Genomic DNA, 21283 nt, shown 5'->3' with positions numbered 1-21283 from the left:
CCCCCCCAAGCCCCAGCCTGCCCACCCAGAGGCCATGAGCGCCTGGCAAGAGGCCACAGGGGGTGACAGAGGCCCCGGACCCCGGGGACAGATGGCAGCACTCGGGGACCCAGCACCCCTGAGCCAGCAGCGCCGTCTCAAACAGGCCACCCAGTTCCTGCACAAGGACTCGGCCGACCTCCTCCCGCTGGACACTCTCAGACGACTGGGCACCTCCAAGACCCTGGTGAGGCTGGACCCCTTCTCTCCTCCTCTTCCTGGTGTCCTGGGGACACACCTCAGCCTTCGAGACAGTGGGGCCTCCTGCGCCCCATCGGCCTCTCCCACCATTGCTTTCAGGTGGCCCCCAGGCTTATTTTGGGGGCCCCAGGGTGCTGCGCTGGGTACAGACAGGGGTTCAGGTGAAGGCCAGGAGAGGGACTAGAGGTCCAGCCGGTTCAAAGATGGTGATTTGCTGCTCTCCCCAAATCCCAAATTGTTCCTTTGGGAAACACCCCTGGTGCCATCTCTCTCGTGTCGAAAGTTCTCTTGCAGCCCCCCACAACAGCACTGGAGCCACCATAGCATGCACAGACAGGGATGGTGGCTTCCGGAGACCGGAACCCTAAGGCTTCTATATCAGTTGGGGACTGTTCTACAAAGACTTTGGGGTTACCTTGCTTGAGACCTAATCTTAGCCCTGCCATTTACTAACCCAGGCAAGTTGCTCTTTCTCTCCTTTCCTTTCCTTTCCCTTCCTTCTTCCTTCCTTCCTTCCTCCCACCCCTGTACCCCTGCACCCCCCACACTGGTACTGGGGCTTGAACTCAGGTCCTTGGGCTTTCCCTTGGTTATTTGCTTTTGTTGATTGTGAGTCTTGAACTCAGGGCCTGGGTACTGTCCCTGAGCTGGTCAGCTCCAGGCTAGCGCTCTACCACTTGGGGCCACAGCTTCACTTCTGGTTTTCTGATGGTTCACTGGAGATACCAGTCACACAGACTTCCCTGCCCAAGCTGGCTTTGAACCACGATCCTCAGATCTCAGCTTCCTGAGTAGCTGGGATGACGACAGGCGTGAGTCACCGGTGCCCAGCCGCTCTGGGTTTCTTACCTGCGCTCTGGGCTCCTCTCTAGCAGTTACCCGGCTTTGAGAGTTAAGACCCAGCGGGCAGGGAGAAGCAGCCGTGCCCACCCTGTGTGCCACAGCTCTGGAACCCACTGCACGGTGGTGGGAGAGGCTGGGAGGCTGCAGCCACCGTGGGAAAGACAGAAGAGGGTGGGGAGGTAGAGTCCCTTTTCCCAGCTGGCCCAGAGTAGACTGCACTCCCCCCCACCCTGAGCTGGCAGCTCGCTGCTGGGAACAAGGCCAAGGGCATAAAAAGGAAGCCAGACTCCCATCTGGGGGGAGGGGGAACGATCTCAGAGCAGGCCAGTGTGGCGCGGTCACACCTAAAATAAACACATGTGAAACAGAGCCCTCCTCGAGGAGGGAGAGGGACGAGCAGGAGCAGAGCGGGGCGGCAGAAGAGAGGCGGAAGCTTTACCCAGGCTGCCCGTGGGCAGGGGGGCGCCCGTGGCTCAGGCCTGCCATCCCAGCCACTCAAGAGGCTGAGATCTGAGGAAAGTCCATGAAACTCTCATCTCCGATGAACCAGCAAAAAGCTGGAAGTGGAGCTGTGGCTCAAGTGGTAGAGCGCCAGCCTTGAATGGAAAAAACAGCTCAGGGACAGCCCCCAGCCCCGTCCTCCCCATCTTCCAGTACTGGGGCTTGAACTCAGGACCTGGGCATTGTCCCATAGTTACCTCCACTTTCAGCTGGAGATGAGTCTCAACAGACTTTCCTGCCCAGCCTGGCCTCAAACCTTGCTCCTCAGACCTCAGGCTGTGACTGGAGCCTGGGGTGTGGGTCCCTCTGCTCTACACCTCTGGCTGCAGGGCCCCCTGGCTGGCAGCTGCCACCTGCCTCCTTAGGCCCAGGTCTGGGTTGGTGCTGGAATGCCCCCCCACCTCTCAGCACTGTGTGGGGATTAAGGTGGGGGGACACCTGAGTTCATTGCACCCTGTTTTTTTGTGAGCCAGCAGCCACACAGCGTGCTTCAGAGACGCCTGGTAGAGGGTCACCACGGCCGGCTCCAGGGGGCGACCCCTCCAGTGCTGGCTGGCACGGAGAGCCAGGGCCAGGAAGGAAGCAGGAAACCTGGGGGGACAGAGGGCCCCGCTCTCTGCGTGAGCTGCAAGGTGAGCAGTGAACCCACCTGCTGGGGGGGGGGGGGCAGAGGGCCTCGGCCCAAGCTGGGCCTGGCTACTCTCTCTCTGTGCTCAACACCACCTGAGCCATTTCTCCACCGCAGCCCGCTTCTGGCTTTTTCTCGATGGTAGTGAGGTGGAGGGAGAGTCCCTCGGATGGGGTCAGGAGTGTGGCCTAGTGGTAGAGTGCTTGTCTAGCATGCACGAAGACCTGGGTTCGATTCCTCAGTACCACATACATAGCAAAAAGCCAGAAGTGGTGCAGAGGCTCAAGTGGTAGAGCTCCAGCCTGGAGAAAGTCCAAGGACAGGGCTCAGGCCCTGAGTTCAAGGCCCAGAAATGGCAAAAAAAAATAAATAAATAAATAAAAGCAAATGTGAAGGTTCCCATCTAACCCCCTCTCCTGCCCTGGGGGGGGCTTCGCTGACCCCCCGACCCCCTCTCAGTGCCAGGGTCAGCGGCTTAGCGTGGCAGTCAACACCAGCATCCAGTACAACCAGATCTCCGCCGCAGGCCTCCAGCGCCTGGGGTAAGAGTGAGGCCGACGAGGCGGGGGCGAGCAGGCTCTTGCAGGGGAGGGAGGAAAGGGGTGTAGGCTGGGGCTGTGAGGGCCAAAGCCCTTGTTTCCCAATGACAGGCTCCCCCAAACCCCAAGTGGAGAGCTGACATCGGCATCCTCAACCCCAGTGCAGCGACTGCAGCTGGAGCTGGGCCCGGAGCCCCTGGTCTGCGAGGCGAGGGTGGTGGGTGAGTGCCGGGAGCCCCTGGCATGGGGGGGGCGAGGCCTGGCGTCCCCTGCCTGCCTCTTACCCCCCACTTTGCCCTTGCGGGTGGGGCCTGGGCAGAGACCTCCAGGCCTGAGGACTGTGCAGATGTGGAGTCCCCCGAGTTGAGCCTCGGCCTGCGGACCCTGCGTTCCCTCAAGGTGAGGCGCTGGGCTCCGAGACCACCGGGGTGTGGGGTGGAGGGCGAAGGCCTGGGCCACTGAGGAGGGGAGTTGGGGGGTCGCTGATGGCGCATCCCCTCCCCCACAGTGCTGCATTGACCTGGAGCGCGGGGTGCTGCGGCTGGGAGCCCTGTCCATGGAGCTGCCCTTCTCGCCCGTGGACCATGAGCCGGGCCAGCGCCTGGAGGGTGCCCAGGAGGACAGGCAGGGGGCTGCCGTCTGCCCCCACCCTGCCCCGAGCCCCCCTCAGCTGTCCCCCACCTCACCCTCTCTCCCCTGACCAGGCCTCGCTGGCCTGGGGCCCTTGACCCTCCCCGGGACACGTGGAAGACACAGAAGATGGGGTCACTCAGCGTGAGAAGGGGGGCCTCCCACAAGACCACGGCTTTCATTCCCTCCCCGTGGCCTAGGGTACCGCCCCACGCGCGCTGAGTGCAGGGGAGGGATGGGAGAGGCAGGGTTCTGTGGCCTGCACGGGGCAGGGATGGACTGCCAGTCCTCCGCTAACACCTGCACCACCCACCCAGGCTTCCTTCCTGATGGTTTTTTTTTTTTTGTCCGTCCTGGGCTTGAACTCAGGGCCTGAGCACTGTTCCTGGACTTTCTCCAGGCTAGAGCTCTACCACTTGAGCCTCAGCACCACTTCTGGCTTTTTTCTATGTATGTTACCGAGGAATCAAGCCCCGGTCTTCGTGCATGCTAGGCCAGCACTCTACCACTATGCTAAATTCCTGATTTAAGCCCTGCTTGCTCCTCAGGCCTTCCCCCTCCTCCCCCTCCCTCCCCCCCCCCCCCCCCCCCCGCCACTGGTCTTCTGCCTTGAACTAGTCTTGTCCTGGCCTCAGTGAACCTGGAAACCAGGTTCCCACCTGGGCTGGAGGTGAAATCCCGGGCCCAGGGTAGAGGAAAAGAGCCTGCAGGCCAGGACCCAGCTGTGGCGCAGAGGAGGGGACTGCATCGGCTCTGTCACCGTGTCCCCACTGCCGGGCCCCAGGGTTTTTGCTTCTTTCTGCTGCCTCAGGCCGGGGGCCCCAGGCCAGCCCTCCCGCTGCCCCTCCGCCCAATAAACACCTGCTTCTCCAGCTGGGCTGGCCGCTGGTCTGGGTGGACGTTTATGGCAGCGCTACTGGCCAGGTGACCGTGGTCAGTGTCACGCCTCGGGACTGACCTGCCCGGGCAGGGTCGGCGTGGCAGAGCTCTCAGGAGCGGGTTCCTCCTCCTCTCAGCTTCCACACACCCACTCGTGACCCTGACAGAGTGATACCCGGGGGGAGAATACCGCCGGATGCTTCCTCACTCTTTCCATTTTATTTATTTAGCCAGTCCAGGGGCTTGAACTCAGGGCCTGGGCGCTGTCCCTGAGCTTCTTTTTGCTCAAGGCTGGCAACTCTACCACTTGTGCCACGGCCCCACTTCCGGCTCTTTGTGTCTGTGGTGCTGAGGCGTGGACTCCAGGGCTTCTTGTATGCCAGGCCAGCACTCTACCGCTAAGCCACCTTCCCAGCCCTCTGTCGGGGCTATAACCCAGCCGAAAGCCACTACCTTCAGCTTGGCCCACAGCTGAGTCACGGGAGGAACGTGGGCCAGGGATGGGCAGGCCCCACGCTGAGCTGTCCAGCCGGGCAGATCAGCGTCTAACAGACCATCGAGGCAGGGCGGCGGCGTGGCTCCGTGCTAAGTGCCTGTCTGGCAGGCGTGGAAGCTCTGCCTCCAGTACTGGGAAGCTGTGGGGAGGGGGTGGGCAGGAAGCCATGCCAGGCACCAGAGGCTCCCGCCTGCCATCCTAGCTACTCAGGAGCCCGAGACCCGACATCACAGTTCAAAGCCAGGCTGGGCAAGAAAGTCCGTGAGACTCTCCTCTCCAGTGGACCAGCAAAAGCCGGAAGTGGAGCTGTGGCTGGAGGAGAGGCCTTGGCCATCGACGCTCAGAGGCAGCACCCAGGCCCCGAGGTCAAACTCCGGGCTGGCACCCGAAACAGAACAGGGGGAGAAAGCCCTGAGTATTATCTGGAGAAGCACTGGCCTCGGGCTGGCAGGGGCACAGGGAAGTGGGCACTGCCCATGTCCTGAAAACCGCCTGAACCAGAGCCCTGGGTCTCCCAGGCCTGCAAGGTCCTGGGTGCCAGGGCAGGAGGGCAGCGCTGGGCGGGGCCTTCTCGCTGCTGCCATCCTAGGTCTGCAGTGCCAGGGAGGGAGGTGGGCCCCGAGGGAGTGACACAGGGGTCCCCCAGCCCCCCTCCCGTATTCAACCATCCACAGCTGCACCCCTGATGTCCACCCCGCCCTGCCAGGGCCACTGAGAACGTGGGCTAGGTGGGGTCCTGGGGACTTGACAGGGCCCAGGGCAGTGGCTGGTCTGGCGGAGGCAGGTCTGGCAGAGGCTGGCCCGGGTGGTAGAGTGTCTGGTGGAGCAGGCTGCGGGCTGCGGGGAGGTCACCGGGGTCTGAGGGTTCAAAGCGTGGAACGGTGAGTGGTGGTGTGGGAGGTGGCGGGAGCCTGGGGCGCAGGGCCGGGCTCGGGGTGGCGGCACTCACCCACGCCCAGCTCCTGCAGCAGGCGGCGGTACTCCGGCTGGGCCTCGAGCACCTTGAGCAGACTCGTGGACTCCATGCGCTCGAGCTGCACCTCCCAGTACACGTAGATCTTCTTGTTGAAGGTGACGTACACCAGGCACGGTCTGTTGCCCGCCTCTTTGCAGGCGTACAGGCCTGGGAGAGGGGAGGACGGGGGTCACGGGGCCGGCCTGCTTCACCCACGGCTGGAAGGGCAAGAGCACGAAAGACCACGGGCGACAGACGGGCAGACAGACAGAAGGACAACCGCCACGGCCGGGGCTCTTGGCTTGAGTGAAAGAGCTCAGGGACAGCGCCCAGGCCCCGAGTTCAAGCCCTCAGTGACCCCAGGACCCAGGCCTGACCCCTTGTCACTCCCACAGCCAGTGCTACTTCTCAGGTCCCCCAAGTTGGAACTAGACAAAATGCTCGGGGAGCGTTTTCTTCATGGAGTCTGTTGTGCTCAGGGGGGAAATGTCTTCCCACACCCCAAAAGGGGTCAAGAAATCACCCCGTTTAAAACCCCGTCCCCTCCCTCCCGTTCGACTTTTCCTCGGGTACCAGGGTTTGAACCCAGGGCTTGGCACTTGCTTGGTAAGCTGTCTCCCACTTCGCCACGTCCCCAGCCCTTTCTCAAGGGCTTCATTCCTGTTGGAAAGATCAAGATGGTGGCAGGGCAGAGCGGTGAGGCGCGGGCCGGGGGCTCACCCGCGCAGAAAGCCCGCACGTTCTCATCCACCTGGAACCGGACGACGGAGCGGTTGTGGTCGATGATGTACGTCTGTCCATCCCACGCGCACGCCACCACCTCCTCACACCCGTTGCCCTGGAGAAGTCCAGAGGAAAGGGATCAAAGCAGGAGAGAGTGGACGGCCTTCCGGAGGAGCTAGCCGGCCCGCGGGGCGTGGCTGGTGTCACACCACGTGTGGGTTTCTAAGTTCTAGGGCAGCTTGGGCCGGGATGGGAAACCCTGCCTCAAAAACCATCCGGCCGGGCGCTGGTGGGTCACGCCTGGCATCCTAGATACTCGGGAGGCTGAGATCTGAGGATGGATCGTGGTTCAAAGCCAGCCCAGGGGCCAGGAGCGTGGCCTAGTGGTAGAGTGCTGGCCTAGCATGCATGAAGACCTGGGTTCGATTCCTCCGTACACATACGTAGAAAAAGCCGGAAATGCTGCTGTGGCTCAAGTGGTAGAGCTCTAACCTTGAGATAAAACCTTGCTGAGGCCCTGAGTTCAAACCCCGTGACTGGCAAGAAAAAAAAAAAAAGCCAGTCCAAGCAGTAACATCTGTAAGACGACTCTTATCTCCAATAAACTACTCAGAAAATGCCAGAAGTGGCACTGTGGCTCAAGTGGTAGAGCACTGGCCTTGAGCCCAGAAAGGCTCAGGGACAGTGCTCAGGGCCTGAGTTCAAGCCCCAGCACCTGCAAAACAAGCAAACAAAAAGATGACAACCACGAAAAGATCTAACGGCAGGGGCTGTATGAGATGGGGCAGGTGGCGAATGAAATGACTACATCCGCCTGTCAACAGGCGCACTGCTCAGGCCCTGCCAAGAGGGATGACGGGGACCTTTCCGGAAGCCTGGCAGGGAACAGATCAGAGGCACTGACATCTGTTCGGGGCCCAGGACAAGAGGGTGGCGGCAGGGGCTCCTCCCCTCTCACTCACCGTGACATCCAGCTTCTCCAGGGCGAACAGCTGGTGATCCACCTGCACAGACCACAGCAGCTTGTCTGCCTCTTCCATTAGCTTCAGGGTCCCTGTGGGGAGAGGTGGGTCGGGGTGGGGTGGGGTGGGGTGGAGAGGGGAACCCCGCAGCAGAGGGAACCCCACAGCAGAGGGAAGACCGGCCCGGCCCGGCCCTGCTCACCATCCAGCGTGCACAGGGCGAAGAGGCTGGAGCCACGGCGATCAGAGCTGTGACCTGGGGGGGGAGGGCAGGGGGGCGACAGCGTGAGGGGCGGCTGGGGGGCTGTGGGGTGGGACTGGAAGGGCTGCCCGGCCCTCACCCTGTCTGATGTTGCCGACCAGGTGGGTGGACACGTTCTTGTTGTGGATCCGGCCGGACGTCTGGTGGAGCACTACGTCTCGGGGAGCGGGGGTCTCCCTGGGGGAGGGGCGCTCTGCTGCTGGTGGGGGCCGGGAGAGGCGGGGGCCTCCCTCCCTCCCCCACGCCTGCCCGGGATGGGGGGGCCCTTACCTGCCGGCCTCCGCAGCGCCCTCGGAGGCGGGGGGCGCCCCTGCGCGCTGGTCCTGGCTCCAGGTGCAGAGGAGAACGGCGTAGGCACAGCCCGGCTGCGACGCCATCAGCTCCGGCCCTCCCCGGCGCCCCACGGTCACTGACAGACTGTCCACCTGGCCGGGGAGCGCAGCCCCAGTGGGGACGGAGCCTCCGCCCAGCGGGGGCGGAGGCAGGGAGGAGGGGCGCCAGGGCTCGGGCACCCCGGATGCAGCCGCTCACCTGACCCTCCAGCATCCACTTCTTGAGGGCCACCAGCTGGCCGCTCAGGGGCTCGCTGCCCTCGGCCGGCGCCTCCCAGCGGAAGGCCCGCACCACTCGGTCCGTGTAGCCCACCACCAGCTCGCAGCGCCCGTCTCCGTCTGTGGGCACAGAGTCCGACCGCCCCGGTGGACGTGGGGCCTGGCCGCGGCTCCCGGGGCAGCCGCCTGCCCGCCTCCGGGGCTCGGGGCTGCCTGGCGCGCCCGCCGCGCCGTTTAGCTGCCTTTAGCCCCCCGCCCCGCGGACCCCCGGCCTCCCCCGCCTGGCAACTGCCGTGCCCACCGATGTCGCTGATCAGCATGGCCTTGGTGTTGGCGGGGATGTGCTGCTTGAAGACGGGGCGCTGCTCCTCACCGGCCAGGGCCTCGAGGGGTCCCGAGCCATCCGAGGCCTTGGCGGGCGTCAGGTCCAACAGGTGGAACCAGCCTTCGGCGCTCACGGCCACCACCAGGTTCTGGGAAGTGAGGTGCAGGGGGTGGGCTGGGGAGGGGAGCAGGGCTGGGGCGGGGGGGGGGGAGGTTACTGGAGCCCAAGATCTTACCTTCCCTTTATTGCACACATCTCCAACCCCAACGCAGGTCAGCTGCAAGGGAAAGAGGGGCTCGGGAGCCATGGGAGAGACCAGCCCTCCCAAACCAAGCACAGCAAGGAGGAATGGCGGCAGGTCCGTCCCTCCGTCCCTCCGTCCCTCCCTCCTTTCCTCCCTTCCCTTCTTGCTTCCCCTCTTCCTTCCTTATTAATTGCAGATAAGCGTCTCATGGACTTTCCTGTCTGGGCGGGCTTTGAACCACAGTCTGCAGGTGTCAGCTAGGACGACAGGTGTGAGCCATCAATTCCCATCGGCCACGGCAAACGTGGGAAGGTGGCTCAGTGGTGGAGGGCTCCCCGAGCATGCGTGAGGCCCCGGGTTCCCTTCCTCAGTACCCCATACACAGAAAAAGCCACAAGTGGAGCTGTGGCTCAAGGGGTAGAGCGCCAGCCTTGAGCAAAAGCAGCTCAGGGTCAGGGCCCAGGCCCTGAGTTCTTGTCAGACCAACCAGCCCTGGGCCGCGTCCAGAAAGCCCCCCAGGACCCCAGAAAAGAAGTCTCATCCTTGACGGGGGGGGGGGGCCAGACGGGGAGGAGGGGCAGATGAGCCAGGCCTGGGGGCCCCCCTTTCCCTGAGCCACATGACCAGAAGCAGCAGCTAGGTTGAGGGGTGAGGGGCTCAGGGCCAGAACACTGACCATGCCCTGGCAAGCGCAGGAGAGCCATGGCCGGCTGTTGTCCTTCTTGTACACAGACAGCTTCCCGTTTGTGTCGCCCACGGCCAGCTCGTTCAACTGGAGGTGGAGAGGAAAGGCGCGTGAGGGTGGGGTCCTGGCCAGCCAGGCCAGTTGTCGTTAGCCTAACCCTGGGGACGCAGCGAGATGTGCGTCTTCACTGATGTCACTAAGGGTCCCTTCAGAGTGGACGGGGTGATACTCCAGTGTCACTTCTGCAGCAGGCACTGGGCCCTGCGTTCCTTCCAGAGGAACGCACACACAGCCAGAGCTTACCGTGTGCGTGTGTGTATGTGTGTGTGCGTGTGTGTCTGCACGCGTGCTGGTGTGTGTGTGTATGTGTCTGCACGCGTGCTGGTGTGTGTGTGTGCGTGTGTGTCTGCACGTGTGCTGGTGTGTGCGGGGGGGGGGGGGGGGGGAGGGGCGATCAGAAGGCCTGGCTGCTGTCAACCCCTCACCCTGGGCCTCTGGTGCCCCACGTGGTAGCCCGGCTCTCAGGAGGGGCTCCCTGCGGTGAGTGGAGCCCCTCTGCTTCTCCAGCACTGCTCCCCAGCTGGCTCAGGGCTGAACCCTGGTAACCTCGCAGCTCCAAACCCCGTCCACAATCAGCTTCCGGATTCTCTCTTGAGAACTTCCTTCCTGTCCCTCACACGGAGAACTAAAATTAGATTCTCAGGAGCTTTCCGGAGAGATCCATGGTAAAGACAAGGTACAGTGACCCACACCTGCAGTCCTGCCTTTTTGGGACCCCCCCCCCCCCAGAAAACAGTGAGGAAAAATGAACAAAGTAGACTGGGATGTGCGAATCCCAATCTGAGAATATCAGATCACAGAAAAACACAGTGAGTTTATTTGTATCACGCCTGCCTTCGCAGAAGCTCTGGAATTACCATCATCTGGAAAGACTTAAGACGCCCAGGAGAGGGGCTACGTACAACACAGGTTCCAAGTGCCACTAAAACCAGCTCTTTCTGACTACATCTTTTCATCTATACAATCAGCATAGGAGCCGGGCATGGTGTATCCCACCTGGAACCTCAGTACCAGGGAGACTGAGGCAGGAGGATGGAATTCAAGGGCAGTCTTGGCACATAGTGGGAGAACGTTCCAGAAGAAAGTTGGAGATGTTAGCTTAGTGATTGGGTGGCTGAATTTTTTTCACTTTGTGGAAAAAGTGTTCACAGGTACAGGCAGAGATTCTGTATTTCTTGCCAGTTCTGAACTCAGGGCCTGGGTGCTATTCCTGAGTTTCTTTTGCTTAAGGCTAGCACTCTGCCATGTGAGCTTTTTTGAGTAGTTTACTGGAAGAGTTTCATGGGCTTTCCTGCTCCAAGGTGGCTTTGAACCGGGATCCTCAAGTCTCAGTCTCCTGAGTAGCTAGGATTACGGATGTGAGGCCACTGGACTCCAGCTAGACCCCGTTCTTTTTCCTGGCAGATGTGTTGAATCCGGGATTGTGGACTCTAGGCTAGGGAGAGCTGGCCTTGCCTGTAAGTCACAACAGCACTCGGCAGTTACCAAGAGCTGAGCGCCAGGCGCTGTCCTGCCTGCTTTATCTGTATTGATTTATTCAAACAGCAACAATCACAATAAAGGGACTGTGGGGGAAAAAAACTAAAAGTAGATGGAGACTGGTTTTGAGACTCAACCAAGGGGTAGCACTTTGGAAAGGCTGGGCACCTGGGACCACCTTGGCCAGGCCTTGTGGAAGCCCCAGAAGGCCACAGGCAAAAGGAGAGGTGGGGCAAATGCGGGAAGGGGCACGAAGTCCATCCATGTGTTCGTCCATCCATCCGTCCACCTGTCCGTCCATCCATCCATCCGTCCGTCCGTCCACCTGTCTGTCCATCCATCCATCCATCCGTCCGTCCACCGTCCATCCATCCGTCCGTCCATCCATCCATCTGTCCGTTCATCCATCCATCCACCTGTCCATCCATCCATCCATCCACCCATCCGTCCGTCCACCTGTCTGTCCATCCACATGTCCGTCTGTCCGTCCGTCCATCCATCCCTCCGTCTGTCCATCCATTTGTCCGACCGTCCGTCCATCCGTCTGTCCGTCCGTCCGTCCATCCATCCATCCACCCGTCCATCTGTCCATCCACCCGTCCGTCCATCCATCCATCCATCCATCTATCCATCCATCCGTCCATCCACCCGTCTGTCCATCCACACGTCTGTCTGTCCGACCGTCCGTCCATCCATCCACCCGTCCGTCCATCCATCCACCCGTCCGTCCATCCATCCACCCGTCCGTCTATCCATGCATCCGTCTGCCCATCCGTCCGTCCACCGCTCTGCCTGCCCGTCTCGTCTGTCTTGGGCAGGGGGCCGGTGGGGAAGGCCGTGGATGTCCGCGGGGGACGGACACGATCTGTCGGCAGGCAGGCAGGCAGGCAGGCAGGCAGGCAGGCCGGCCGGGCTCTCCCGTCTCCACCGGTTTCTGAGGCTCTGAAGGAGCTGAGGCGGAAGTTAACCGAGCTCACCGGGTCCGCCCCGGCGCGCACAGCAGGGCGGGAGGGTCCATCCTGCACCCTCCTTAACCAAAAGGTGCCAGCGGTCCCGACAGGGCGGGCTGGGGAGGCCGTCCTGCTCCGCCAGGCCTCCGTCCGCCGCGGCGGCCCTCGTGCGCATGCTCAGGCTCAGCCTCAGACTTCCGGCCCCAGCCCCGCCCCTTCCGCCCCGCCCGCGCCTGCGCGCGGCCCGGCGGCGCCTCACTCACCCCGTCGTTGTCCACGTCTCCGAGACAGACGGCGTGAGGGAAGAGGCTCCCGCTGAACTCCAGCGCCACGCGCTGCACGTAGCTAACCGACCTCATGGCCGAGGGACCGGGGAGCGGCGCTAGACGACGCCCCAGACGCCCCGGCCACTTCCTGACAGCCGTGCGGCCGGAAGTGACGCAGCCGGCTCACGAGGGGGCGGGACTTCCGCCTCCCGGGGCGGCGGTGAGTGACAGTTGAACGGGCCACTCATTTCCTCCAGCTGCCTGTGGCGCGCGCAGGTAAGCCGGCCCTGCGAGGGGGGGGGGAGCGCTGGGGCTGCTGACCTGTTCCCTTGGCAACGGGGCTCCTCAGGGCTCGCCCTAGTGACCTTGACCCCTTCCTCCGTTGCCCTGGCAACGCAGGTTCCTAGCTGTCAATCAAGGGGGTGGCGACACGGGAGCGGGACGTCGGAAGGCCCTGGGCGCTGGAAGGCGGCGGGCTGACTCCCCGCGGGCGGAGGCTCCGGCGTGTGCGTGATCCGAGCGGTCATGGAATGAAGGACACGCGTGTCCTCGTGTGCGCACTTGGCGGGCGCCGTCCCCGAGCTCTTCACCCCAGGACACTCAGATCTCAGCCTCCCGAGCAGCAGCAGCAGCAGCAGCAGCCCCCTTAGCATCTCCCTGCTGCCACGCTGACCGTCACTGTCAGCTCTCCCCGTCCAGCGGAAGGGGCGGGCAAAGCCATCTAAGTTTTAAGTCCACCTGGAACCGTGGAGCCCAGGTGGCTTCCGGTTGTTTCCCTGTGCTGTCATGTTCCCGTTTTAGTTGAAATCGTGTTTGATTTGATAAACACAAGCGCTCAGGAGCCGGGCCACGAGTGTGGCCTAGTGGTGGAGTGCTCGCCTAGCAGGCACGAAGTCCTGGGTTCGATTCCACGGTACCACATACATAGAAAAAGCCGGAAGTGGTGCTGAGGCTCCAGTGGTAGAGCTCTAGCCTTGAGAAAGTCCAAGGACAGTGCTCAGGCCCTGAGCCCAAGCCCAGGACTGGGGGGGGGGGGGAAATCAAAGAAAAAGATAAGTTCTCAGGAGAAAGTCGGCTGATCAGCTTGCTTTGGTCACCAAACACCCTGGCCTGACCCAGCCTTTCGCCGCGCCTAAATCTCACTTTCCTCATCATTCTGGCTTTCTGTACTGGATCCTTCTGCACCAGAGCAGTGCTGATGGCCTTTGTAAATAATCTTTACCATAAGGCCCTGTCACTTTGACCACAGCTGAGTGTCATGCCTTTTTAAGGCTTTTGTCAAGAGCCAAATAAGAGTCTGAAAGGTGGAAAGGCACAAGGGTCAGAGCGAAGGCTCCACCTGTGTACTCCCAGTACCTCTCCTGCCCTGTAACCCCGGAATCTGGATCCACACAAGTGGAACTGCAGGTCTGCAGGGGCAGATCCCAGAACCGCAAGCTTGGCCTGGAATTCTCCTGCTTCAGCCTGCCAGTGCGGGAAGCCACAGCGCCCTGCCCAAGCACCCTAGCCTGGCTTTCTGCTTTCCATCTTGGCATAGTGACAGGGGCAGGCCTGTGAGGCAGGAGGGGCGGAAGGGTTCAGCAGGCATGATTCCAGGGGGTCCTGACCACTTTCCCCTGCATGGCAGATCAGGTGGCCCCACCCCGGCTGTCTTGTCCAGGACCTTCAAAACTCTGGGGGGAGAAGGGGTAACGGCGTTATTCAAACCAGGGCCCAAAACAGAGGATGGGCAGTTCTCACGGCCACTTAGAGCAGGGAGGATGAGGGATGAGAACCCCTAAATGCATCCCGACACCTATGCCGATAGGTACTAATTTAATGACCCGTTCCGTTCCCTGTCCCTCGTGAGTGCTGGGATTAAGATGCATGCACTACCATACCCGGCTGAACCCACCACAGCCCTCATCCGGTAGTGGGAACAAGGCGAATCCATCCTGGGAGAGCAGGGCGTTCTACCACAAGCCATTTCCCAGCAACCACCTCGCCGAAGCACTTAGCAGCTGCCCTGTCCTCACTCAGCACGCGGTGTTTGGGCAGTGCAGAGCAGGGCCCGGTGCTGCGGCTGCACGCGCTGGAGGGGTGTCGGGATGTGGCAGGCTCTTCACAGGAGAGCAGGGCAGGGGCTGGGAGCGATGCTGAGGAGGGGTGTGGTACACCTAGAGCTTGCTGCTGTTTCTCTGCAGCTGCATGCCGTCCCGTCTCACTTGAGCCCCTCCCTTGCATAAGATTTGTGCGTGGGGAAAGGGAGCAGGGCCCAGAGCAGAGTTCACACCTTGGCGGGAATCTTCCCTTTCCATCTTGCCTTGTGCAGGAGCCCTGGCTCCACCCTGGGACCCCACAGAAACATCCAGGAGATCTTAGCTGAGGTTTTTGCACAAGGAAAGCAGCAGCCTGGACTGGCGGGGACCGTCAGGCAGGCCTTCCACCCGACCCACCTGTGTGGGGGTCGATCCACGCCTCCTTTGCGGGATGGCTGCACAGCCAAGCTCACTGGGGCTCTTGGCACAAGACAAGGCTTCCGTGGCAGCTGTCTCACCACTGTCACCTTTGTCTTGGGAGTCTTGAGGAAGCCACACCACCCTGGGAGCGAGGCGGTCCTGGCTTTGCCTGGGGATGGTGGCGGCTGGGACTGTCACCCTGAGCGCTCCTCACACGACACTGCGGGCCAGCGCTGCCCTCCCTCCCCCCCCAGTCTGAAGCAGGCTGTGGACACTGTTTTGTGTATCCTCTTTATTGTTCAAGCACAGGACTTGAGTGGCACCTGGGCCTTCAGCAGGGACAGAGGCCGAGAGGGCAGGGCACAACCTGGCAGAGATGGGATGCGGACAGGAGGGGAGACAGGGGAATGGGGGCAGGCCTTCACCCCAGCTCCACAAGACAGCGGGCCACTCTGGGTAGGGAGGGGAAGAGGCAACGGGCACAACCCTAGCACCCTGCCCAGGGCTCTCCCTCTCTACCCTGCTGCACAGCACCTCCCACCCCTGCCCTCTCTCCCCTCCCCTCTGAAACAAGGACCGAACAGGAAGCAGAATAAATTAGCATTCTGACTAGTGTGTGTGTGGACACGCGCTCGCCTGTAAGGAGGGGATGGGGGGCAGGACACCCTCTGAACTACCCCCCACCCCCAAAGCCAACCATCCAACCAGATAGAAAAATAAAGGTCTAAATTCACTCAAAAGTCTTCCGTGTTTGCGGGGCAAGGTGGGGCTACGCTTCTGTCTCCATCTGGGACTGGCTCCCGTTCTCCTTCATCTCCGCCTCGGTGGGATGATCTCCCGAAGCCACCTCTGTCTTGTCCTGCTAAGGACACAGGACGGGGTCCCTAAGAAGGAAGCCCACCTCCCTTCCAACAGGGCACGGCGATTCTAGACGCGGCCAGGCTACTGACTCCCACGCGCTATCCTGGCCACTCAGGAGGCTGCGATCTGAGGATCACTGACTCAAAGCCAGCCGTGGAAGGCCAGGCACAAGTGGAGCTGTGGCTCCAGTGGTAGAGCTGCAGCCTCGAGTGAAAAGACTCAGGGAAACGGCCAGGCTGGAGTTCAAGCCCCAGGACCAGCCAGACGACAGCAGACACGTTGGAACAGAAAGTGGAGGAACCTGCTGTCTTGGTTGTGCCGTGGCTGCAGTGCCCGTGCGTGACACAGCACGGGCAAGCCTCCAGGTGGCCTTCTGTGCACTTGAGCACATAAGCACATCACTTGTGTGCACACACAAATGCCCACGTGTATGGGCACACACGTGCCACCGCCTGCCCAGGCACCAGGAACCCGTGCTCCTCCCTCTGCTCTAGGAAGAGCGAGGCCTGGCACGGACAGGCACAGGTGCCAGGGGCCCTCACCTTGAGCTCCTCCTCCGCCAACCTCTCGAACATGTTGGCGTAGAGCCTCTTCTCCCGGGCCAGCTGCTTGCGGATCCGCTGCTGGCACACAGCCAGCTGGGTCTTGGCCGCCTTGTTGCTGGGGTAGAACTGCAGAACCTTCTGGAAGTCGGCCCGTGCCAGGTCAAAGTCGTTGACGGCCAAGTGGGCCTCCCCTCGGCGGAAGAGACCCTTCTCGTTTTGGCTGTCCAGCTCCAGGGCCTAAGGGGCGAGAACCCAGCAAGACCTTAGACCACACAGCCCCCCCAGCAAGCCTCTCAGCGGGCACAGGGGCCTCACACTGGGCCCTCAGTGGAAGACTCTGGGGTAACCCGAGCTACTCAGGACACTGAGACCTGGGGTTCACGGTTGAAGCTAGCGCAAGCAGGCAGCACAAAGCTAGAAACCGAGGTGGAGACAGCACCAACCCTGAGTTCCAGCCCTCCATTCAGCCCCCACCTTGTTACAGCTCTCGATGGCAGCCGGGAAGGCCTGCAGTTTCAGGTGACACATGGCCAGGTTGAGGTGCGAGGCCAGACGCAGAGGAGAGGCTTTCTGCAGCTCCTCGCTGGAAAAGCTGGACTCGTACTCCAGCCAGGACACGATCTTCTTGTACTGCAGGAGGGCCTGCTTGTACTTGCCGTCCTAGGATGGGAGGCAGGCTCAGGGCTCGGCCCCAGGCCCCCGCTCGCCCCGCCTGCCAGGTGGACAAGGGCGGCTGCCTACCTTGAAGTACGCAGTGCCTCGCTCCTTGGCTATGGCGCTCTGCTCTAGCTTCTCCTCGGAGCTCATCTCCCAGGACTCCTTGGCCTGCCATTCCCCCGAGGGAGGGACAGAGCGGTCAGTGTTCTCGGGGCCACCAGTGGGTTGGAGCCGGTTTCCAGGGAAAGGGAGAGCCCGAAGAGACTCACCTTCTCGAAATTCTTGAGATGGAGTTCATAAATGAGCTCAGCCTGGGGCGGGATTTGGAACTTTTCCTTCCCAGCACTGCCAAAACCGTAGCTGGAGGGACACCACCGGCAAAAGGCGTGGGTCACCCTGGAGGCTGACCAAGGCTTCCTGCCCTCTCCTGAGACCAGACACTTCCAGGCCCACAAATCCTCCCCTGATCTCGGCACACAGTAGATAGCCCCAGGACATCAGCTCGGCCGTGGGAGACCCTGCCCCACTCCTGCCCACCGTGGTGGGTCAGTGAGTGACCCAGGGCCCGGGAGATGAAAACCCTGGGAGTCGAGGCACGTAGGCTCACTGTAACCCCAGCCGAGTCCTCGAAAGGTGGGAATCTTACAATCAAGATCTCAAGTCGGCTGGGTACTGTTCCTGAACAGTACCCAGAGCTCAACACCAGAGCTCTACCACTTGAGCCGCGGCGCTACTTTTGGCCTTGTGTGTGTCCGTGGTATCGAGGAATCAAACTCAGGGCTTCATGCCTGCTAGACAAGCACTCTACCACAAAGCCAGTCTCAGTTCACCCTGCTTTTTTCCTCTTTCTGTGTTTTATTTTGGGGGAGGGGGGGTCGGTCATGAGGCTTGGACTCTGGACCGGGGCACAGTCTCTGAACTCTTCACCTCACCACTTCCCTTGCTTTTCTTTTTTATTTCCAAGAAACTACCAAAACACTGGAAATGGAACTGCAGCTCAAGTGGTAGAGCACCCCAGGGCCTGAGTTAAAACCCCGTACTGGCACATACCCCCAAAATAATAGAAATAAAAATGACTAAGGAAAATCCCTCGGAATCTGGGAGTCAGCAAAGGAGGGACAAAGACAAACTGGGGTCCCAGCCCAGGAATGCAGGCCCCAGGGCCGCTCCGGCTATAAGGCAGGCAAGACAGGCCCCTGCCCACCCTGGACACAGGCTCCCCTGCCTGCTCCAGGCCCACGGCTCACCTGGGCTTGAGGTACACGACCGAGCGCTCCCCTTTCTCCATGCGCTGAATGACCCTCTCCAGCCCGCAGGGCAGGTCCAGGCTCTCCCCGTCCCCGATCTCGAAGCGGACCTCTCGTTGGTCAAACAGCCGGTGCTCGTGGAACCCTTCCAGTGCGACTGGGGGAAGAGGGGCAGTGAGCGGCCGGCACCCAACGAGCACACCCCGACTCCACGCAGCGGGAACACCACGTGCCAGGACAGGCCCAAGCCCAAAGCCACCCTGAGGGGCCCCTCCCGGGCCTCACCCTCCACGATGGCGCCCTCATTGGGCCTGGCGTAGCCCTCCCCGCGGACCCGGATTCGGCGAATGATGCCCCCATCCTCCTCTTCCGACAAGTCCTCTCCCTTGAACTCAAACAACTCCACCTACAGGCCAGACAGACAAGAGCACCTCCTTCCTGGGCCCTGGCTCCCCGGGGTGTGGAGTGGGGACCCAGGGCCAGCGCCCCCTGGGGACAGAAGAGGCCGTCCAGATGCCACCCTGGGCGCTGTCAATGACCTGCTGCAGGGCTTGTGCACTTCACAGCCTGGACCTGTGACCCCCCCGAACCCCAGGCCCAGCACACCCGTTCTGTGTGCGTGTGTGTGTGTGTGTGTGTGTGTGTGTGTGTGTGTGTGCGTGTGTGTGTGTGTCGGTCGGTCGGTCCTGGGGCCTGAGTGGGAACCAGCTGTTCGTTCTTTCACTCGAGGCCAGCACTCTATGGAGGTAAGACTCCCGTGGACTCTCCTGCCCACCCTCAAATCTTGCCTCCTGAGCAGGCAGGATTGCAGGCACGAGGCCTCCACTGTTTCGTGGCACCCTCTGGACTCTGCCCTGTGAGAACGCCCCAAGCTGAGTCTTGGAAGGCTCTGTGGGCCCTAATTCCAACCTGGGGCCACCATTCCTGGCCTCTGGAGCAGCAGAGACTGCTGCTCTCCCCACCTCTCCTCCTGGGGCCAAGCCCTCAGCCTTGGCTACATTGTCTCTAAGAAGCCGGAAGGGCTGGAGGGCAGCCAGGCCAGGGCTGAGATAAGGCTTGGCCCCTTGCCTGGCACGCTGACACTCACCTCAAACACCAGCGTGGCGTTGGGAGGGATCTTGGGAGGGCTGCCTGCAGAGCCATAGGCATACTCTGGCTTGCAGGTGATCTGGCACACCTCCCCCACCTTCATGGTTGCCACAGCAATATCCCAGGCCTTGATGACTTCCCCTGCAGGAAGAGGCGGACAGGACACTCTGAGCAGGGGTCAGGAGGCTGCTCCCTGGCACCCGTGGCTCTCCCATGCAATCCCAGCTACTAGTGGACTCTTATCTCCAACTGGCAAAAAGCTGTTAAGTAGTGGTGAGGCTCAAGTGGTAGAGCGCTAGCAGTGAGCAGAAGAGAGGGGTGCAAGACCCCAAATTCAATCCCCAGAACCAGCACAGGAAAAAAAAAAAAAAGAGCCAAGAAGGATGACAGTCCACCGAGAGCTTGTGGTCACAGAATACACCATGGACGGTGGCCAGTCGCTCTTCCAGCTTGGTTCTGGTCACTAGTCATTTACTTTCTGAGAGGAGACAGCCTATGTCGTCCAGATTCGTCGTGAGCTCCTGGACCTGCCTCAGCCTAAAGCTGGGACCGGAGGCTCAAGCTTGGGGGGAGGAGGCACAGGAATTTCTCAGGCCTAGCGTGTCAGCCCGCCAGCAGCTCTGCCTACCTTTTCCCAGGCCAAAGGAGAACTTGTCCTTGCGGTCCAGACTGGAGTCAAACTTGGTGCCATCTAGAAGCCATCCAGTATAGTGAACAAAGACCCGGTCCCCTATCATGGGTGTGTCTGTGCCCGTACCCTCTCTCGTGACGACCTGCGGTGGGAGGGGAGAGAAGAGTGACTCCCAGAGCTACCTGCAGGCCCGAGAGAAGAGGGGCCCAGTACCCCCACCACACGAGGCTCCATTAGAGAACCTCCCCACCTCAGGTGAGGTTGTCTTTACCACCAAACAGCCATGGCAAACAACCCTCACCTCCTGGCCTTGTGGCAAGACCAAACCCAGAAAGCGCTGCACAGGGGCTCTTAAGTTTCTCTGCAGCGCTGAGAACTCATGGCTCCCTAAATTAGGCCGGTGGCGTGGCCCGGGGGCCCCGATCCGTTAGGCGGAGGAGCTGGGGGGGGGGCCCACACCGGCAGGACCCCACAGCCATCTCCCAGGTACTCCCTGGGAGGACTGGGGTGCGGGAGGAGAGAAAGGGACGACCTTTCCCAAGTGCGCTTTTTCCCCAAGCAATGTCAGCCTGGGGAGAGGGAGGGGGGGCTCCCCCCACGTGCTCCCGGCCCTGCAAAGCCGGCCCCCCGTCTCTGTGTGTGTGTGTGGACTCCCTGCCGAAGCCAGGACCCCCCCCAACACACGTGGGGCGCCGGGATGACCGGGGCCCCACGTGCCCGGCCCCCCGCACCAACACGTGGGCCACACGGGAACAATGGGGCCGAGCGAGCGCACACGCGGGTCCCGGGCCGCGCCGACCCCGGCCTCCCCGGCACCCCAACCCGGGGACTACAGGTCCCGGCATGCCCCGCTCCGCCCCGGTGACCTCGCCGGGGCTCCGCGCGCGGGCCCGAGCCCCCCGGCCCGGCCGGGCGCGCCGGCTCCTGAGGCGGGGACGGGGGTCGGGGGCGCTCCAGGGCCGGGGCCGAGGCGCCCGGGGCCGCCGCCCGGGGCCGCGGGAGCCGGGAGCCAGGGCTCGGGGTCGGCCCCGTGCGCGGCGCCCCGCCCGGGCCCCGGGCCGCGCCTCGCGGGCGGGCGCCGCTCCGCCCCGCCCCGGGCCTCACCTTCAGCACGCCCCCGTCCTGCTTGGGGCTGATGTCCACCCCCTCGAGGGGCAGCGGCGCCGCCTGCGCCCCGCCGTCCGCCGCCTTCATCTCCTCGGCGGTCATCGCCGCTCGGCGCGGGCGCCGTTGGCTGCGGGAGGCGGGAAGCGCGCGGCGGGCCCGGCGGGGAGGGCGGAGGGCGGGCGGACGCGGCGCCGAGGGCGGCGGGAGGACCGAGGACGGCGGGAGGGACCGAGGACGGCGCGGGGGACCGAGGGGCAGCGCGGCGCCCGCGTCGGTCCGCGCGCTCCGGGGCTGGCGCAGCTCTGCGGCCCGCGCCGGCGGGCGGCGGGCGGCGGGGCGGGGCCAGGGGCGGGACGAGGGGCGAGCGCGGCCGCGATTGGTCGGCGCCGCGGGGAGGGCGGGGCGAGGGGCGGGGCCGGAGAACTTTCTAGAGACGGCGGCCGCTCTGCCGGTTTGGGCTCCTGACCGACCGGGCCGGCGCTGGGAACGT

The 21283-nt window shown here is 62.5% G+C and overlaps 3 protein-coding genes across 6 annotated transcripts; 1 reads left to right on the top strand and 2 right to left on the bottom strand.

Moving 5' to 3' along the window:
- Nucleotides 1–22: 22 nt before the first annotated feature.
- On the top strand, nucleotides 23–3951 carry Nrip2 (nuclear receptor interacting protein 2). Its single transcript, XM_090325309.1, has 6 exons — nucleotides 23–226; nucleotides 2058–2216; nucleotides 2672–2754; nucleotides 2863–2972; nucleotides 3098–3150; nucleotides 3260–3951. The coding sequence occupies exons 1-6, from the start codon at nucleotides 35–37 to the stop codon at nucleotides 3449–3451; spliced, it is 789 nt and encodes a 262-aa protein (XP_090181435.1). The 5' UTR covers nucleotides 23–34; the 3' UTR covers nucleotides 3452–3951.
- Nucleotides 3952–4464: 513 nt separating this feature from the next.
- Nucleotides 4465–12692, bottom strand: Itfg2 (integrin alpha FG-GAP repeat containing 2). 3 transcript variants are annotated; one of them, XM_090325225.1, is made up of 12 exons: nucleotides 12216–12692; nucleotides 9455–9550; nucleotides 8770–8811; nucleotides 8511–8682; nucleotides 8190–8329; nucleotides 7929–8083; nucleotides 7738–7835; nucleotides 7599–7652; nucleotides 7397–7488; nucleotides 6315–6549; nucleotides 5706–5879; nucleotides 4465–5614 (listed from the first exon to the last, which is right to left on the bottom strand). In XM_090325225.1, the coding sequence occupies exons 1-12, from the start codon at nucleotides 12309–12311 to the stop codon at nucleotides 5481–5483; spliced, it is 1488 nt and encodes a 495-aa protein (XP_090181351.1). In that variant the 5' UTR covers nucleotides 12312–12692; the 3' UTR covers nucleotides 4465–5480. The 3 variants fall into 3 exon arrangements, with proteins under 3 accessions (XP_090181351.1, XP_090181352.1, XP_090181353.1); XM_090325226.1 differs by having other exon boundaries at nucleotides 6432–6549; XM_090325227.1 differs by lacking the exons at nucleotides 4465–5614; nucleotides 5706–5879 and having other exon boundaries at nucleotides 6303–6371; nucleotides 6463–6549.
- Nucleotides 12693–14933: 2241 nt separating this feature from the next.
- Nucleotides 14934–21079, bottom strand: Fkbp4 (FKBP prolyl isomerase 4). 2 transcript variants are annotated; one of them, XM_090325119.1, is made up of 10 exons: nucleotides 20791–21079; nucleotides 19684–19828; nucleotides 19054–19196; nucleotides 18252–18372; nucleotides 17967–18123; nucleotides 16989–17079; nucleotides 16804–16887; nucleotides 16537–16722; nucleotides 16060–16299; nucleotides 14934–15518 (listed from the first exon to the last, which is right to left on the bottom strand). In XM_090325119.1, the coding sequence occupies exons 1-10, from the start codon at nucleotides 20893–20895 to the stop codon at nucleotides 15426–15428; spliced, it is 1365 nt and encodes a 454-aa protein (XP_090181245.1). In that variant the 5' UTR covers nucleotides 20896–21079; the 3' UTR covers nucleotides 14934–15425. The 2 variants fall into 2 exon arrangements, with proteins under 2 accessions (XP_090181245.1, XP_090181247.1); XM_090325121.1 differs by having other exon boundaries at nucleotides 14934–15515; nucleotides 20791–21078.
- Between the last annotated feature and the right edge of the window lie 204 nt (nucleotides 21080–21283).

Source organism: Megascapheus bottae, chromosome 37 (genome assembly GCF_031878675.1).
Source record: "Megascapheus bottae isolate mThoBot1 chromosome 37, mThoBot2.hap1, whole genome shotgun sequence".
Classification (NCBI taxonomy): Eukaryota; Metazoa; Chordata; class Mammalia; order Rodentia; family Geomyidae; genus Megascapheus; species Megascapheus bottae.
The sequence above is the reverse complement of the archived record's forward strand: the minus strand, read 5'-3'. Positions and strand labels throughout refer to the sequence as shown.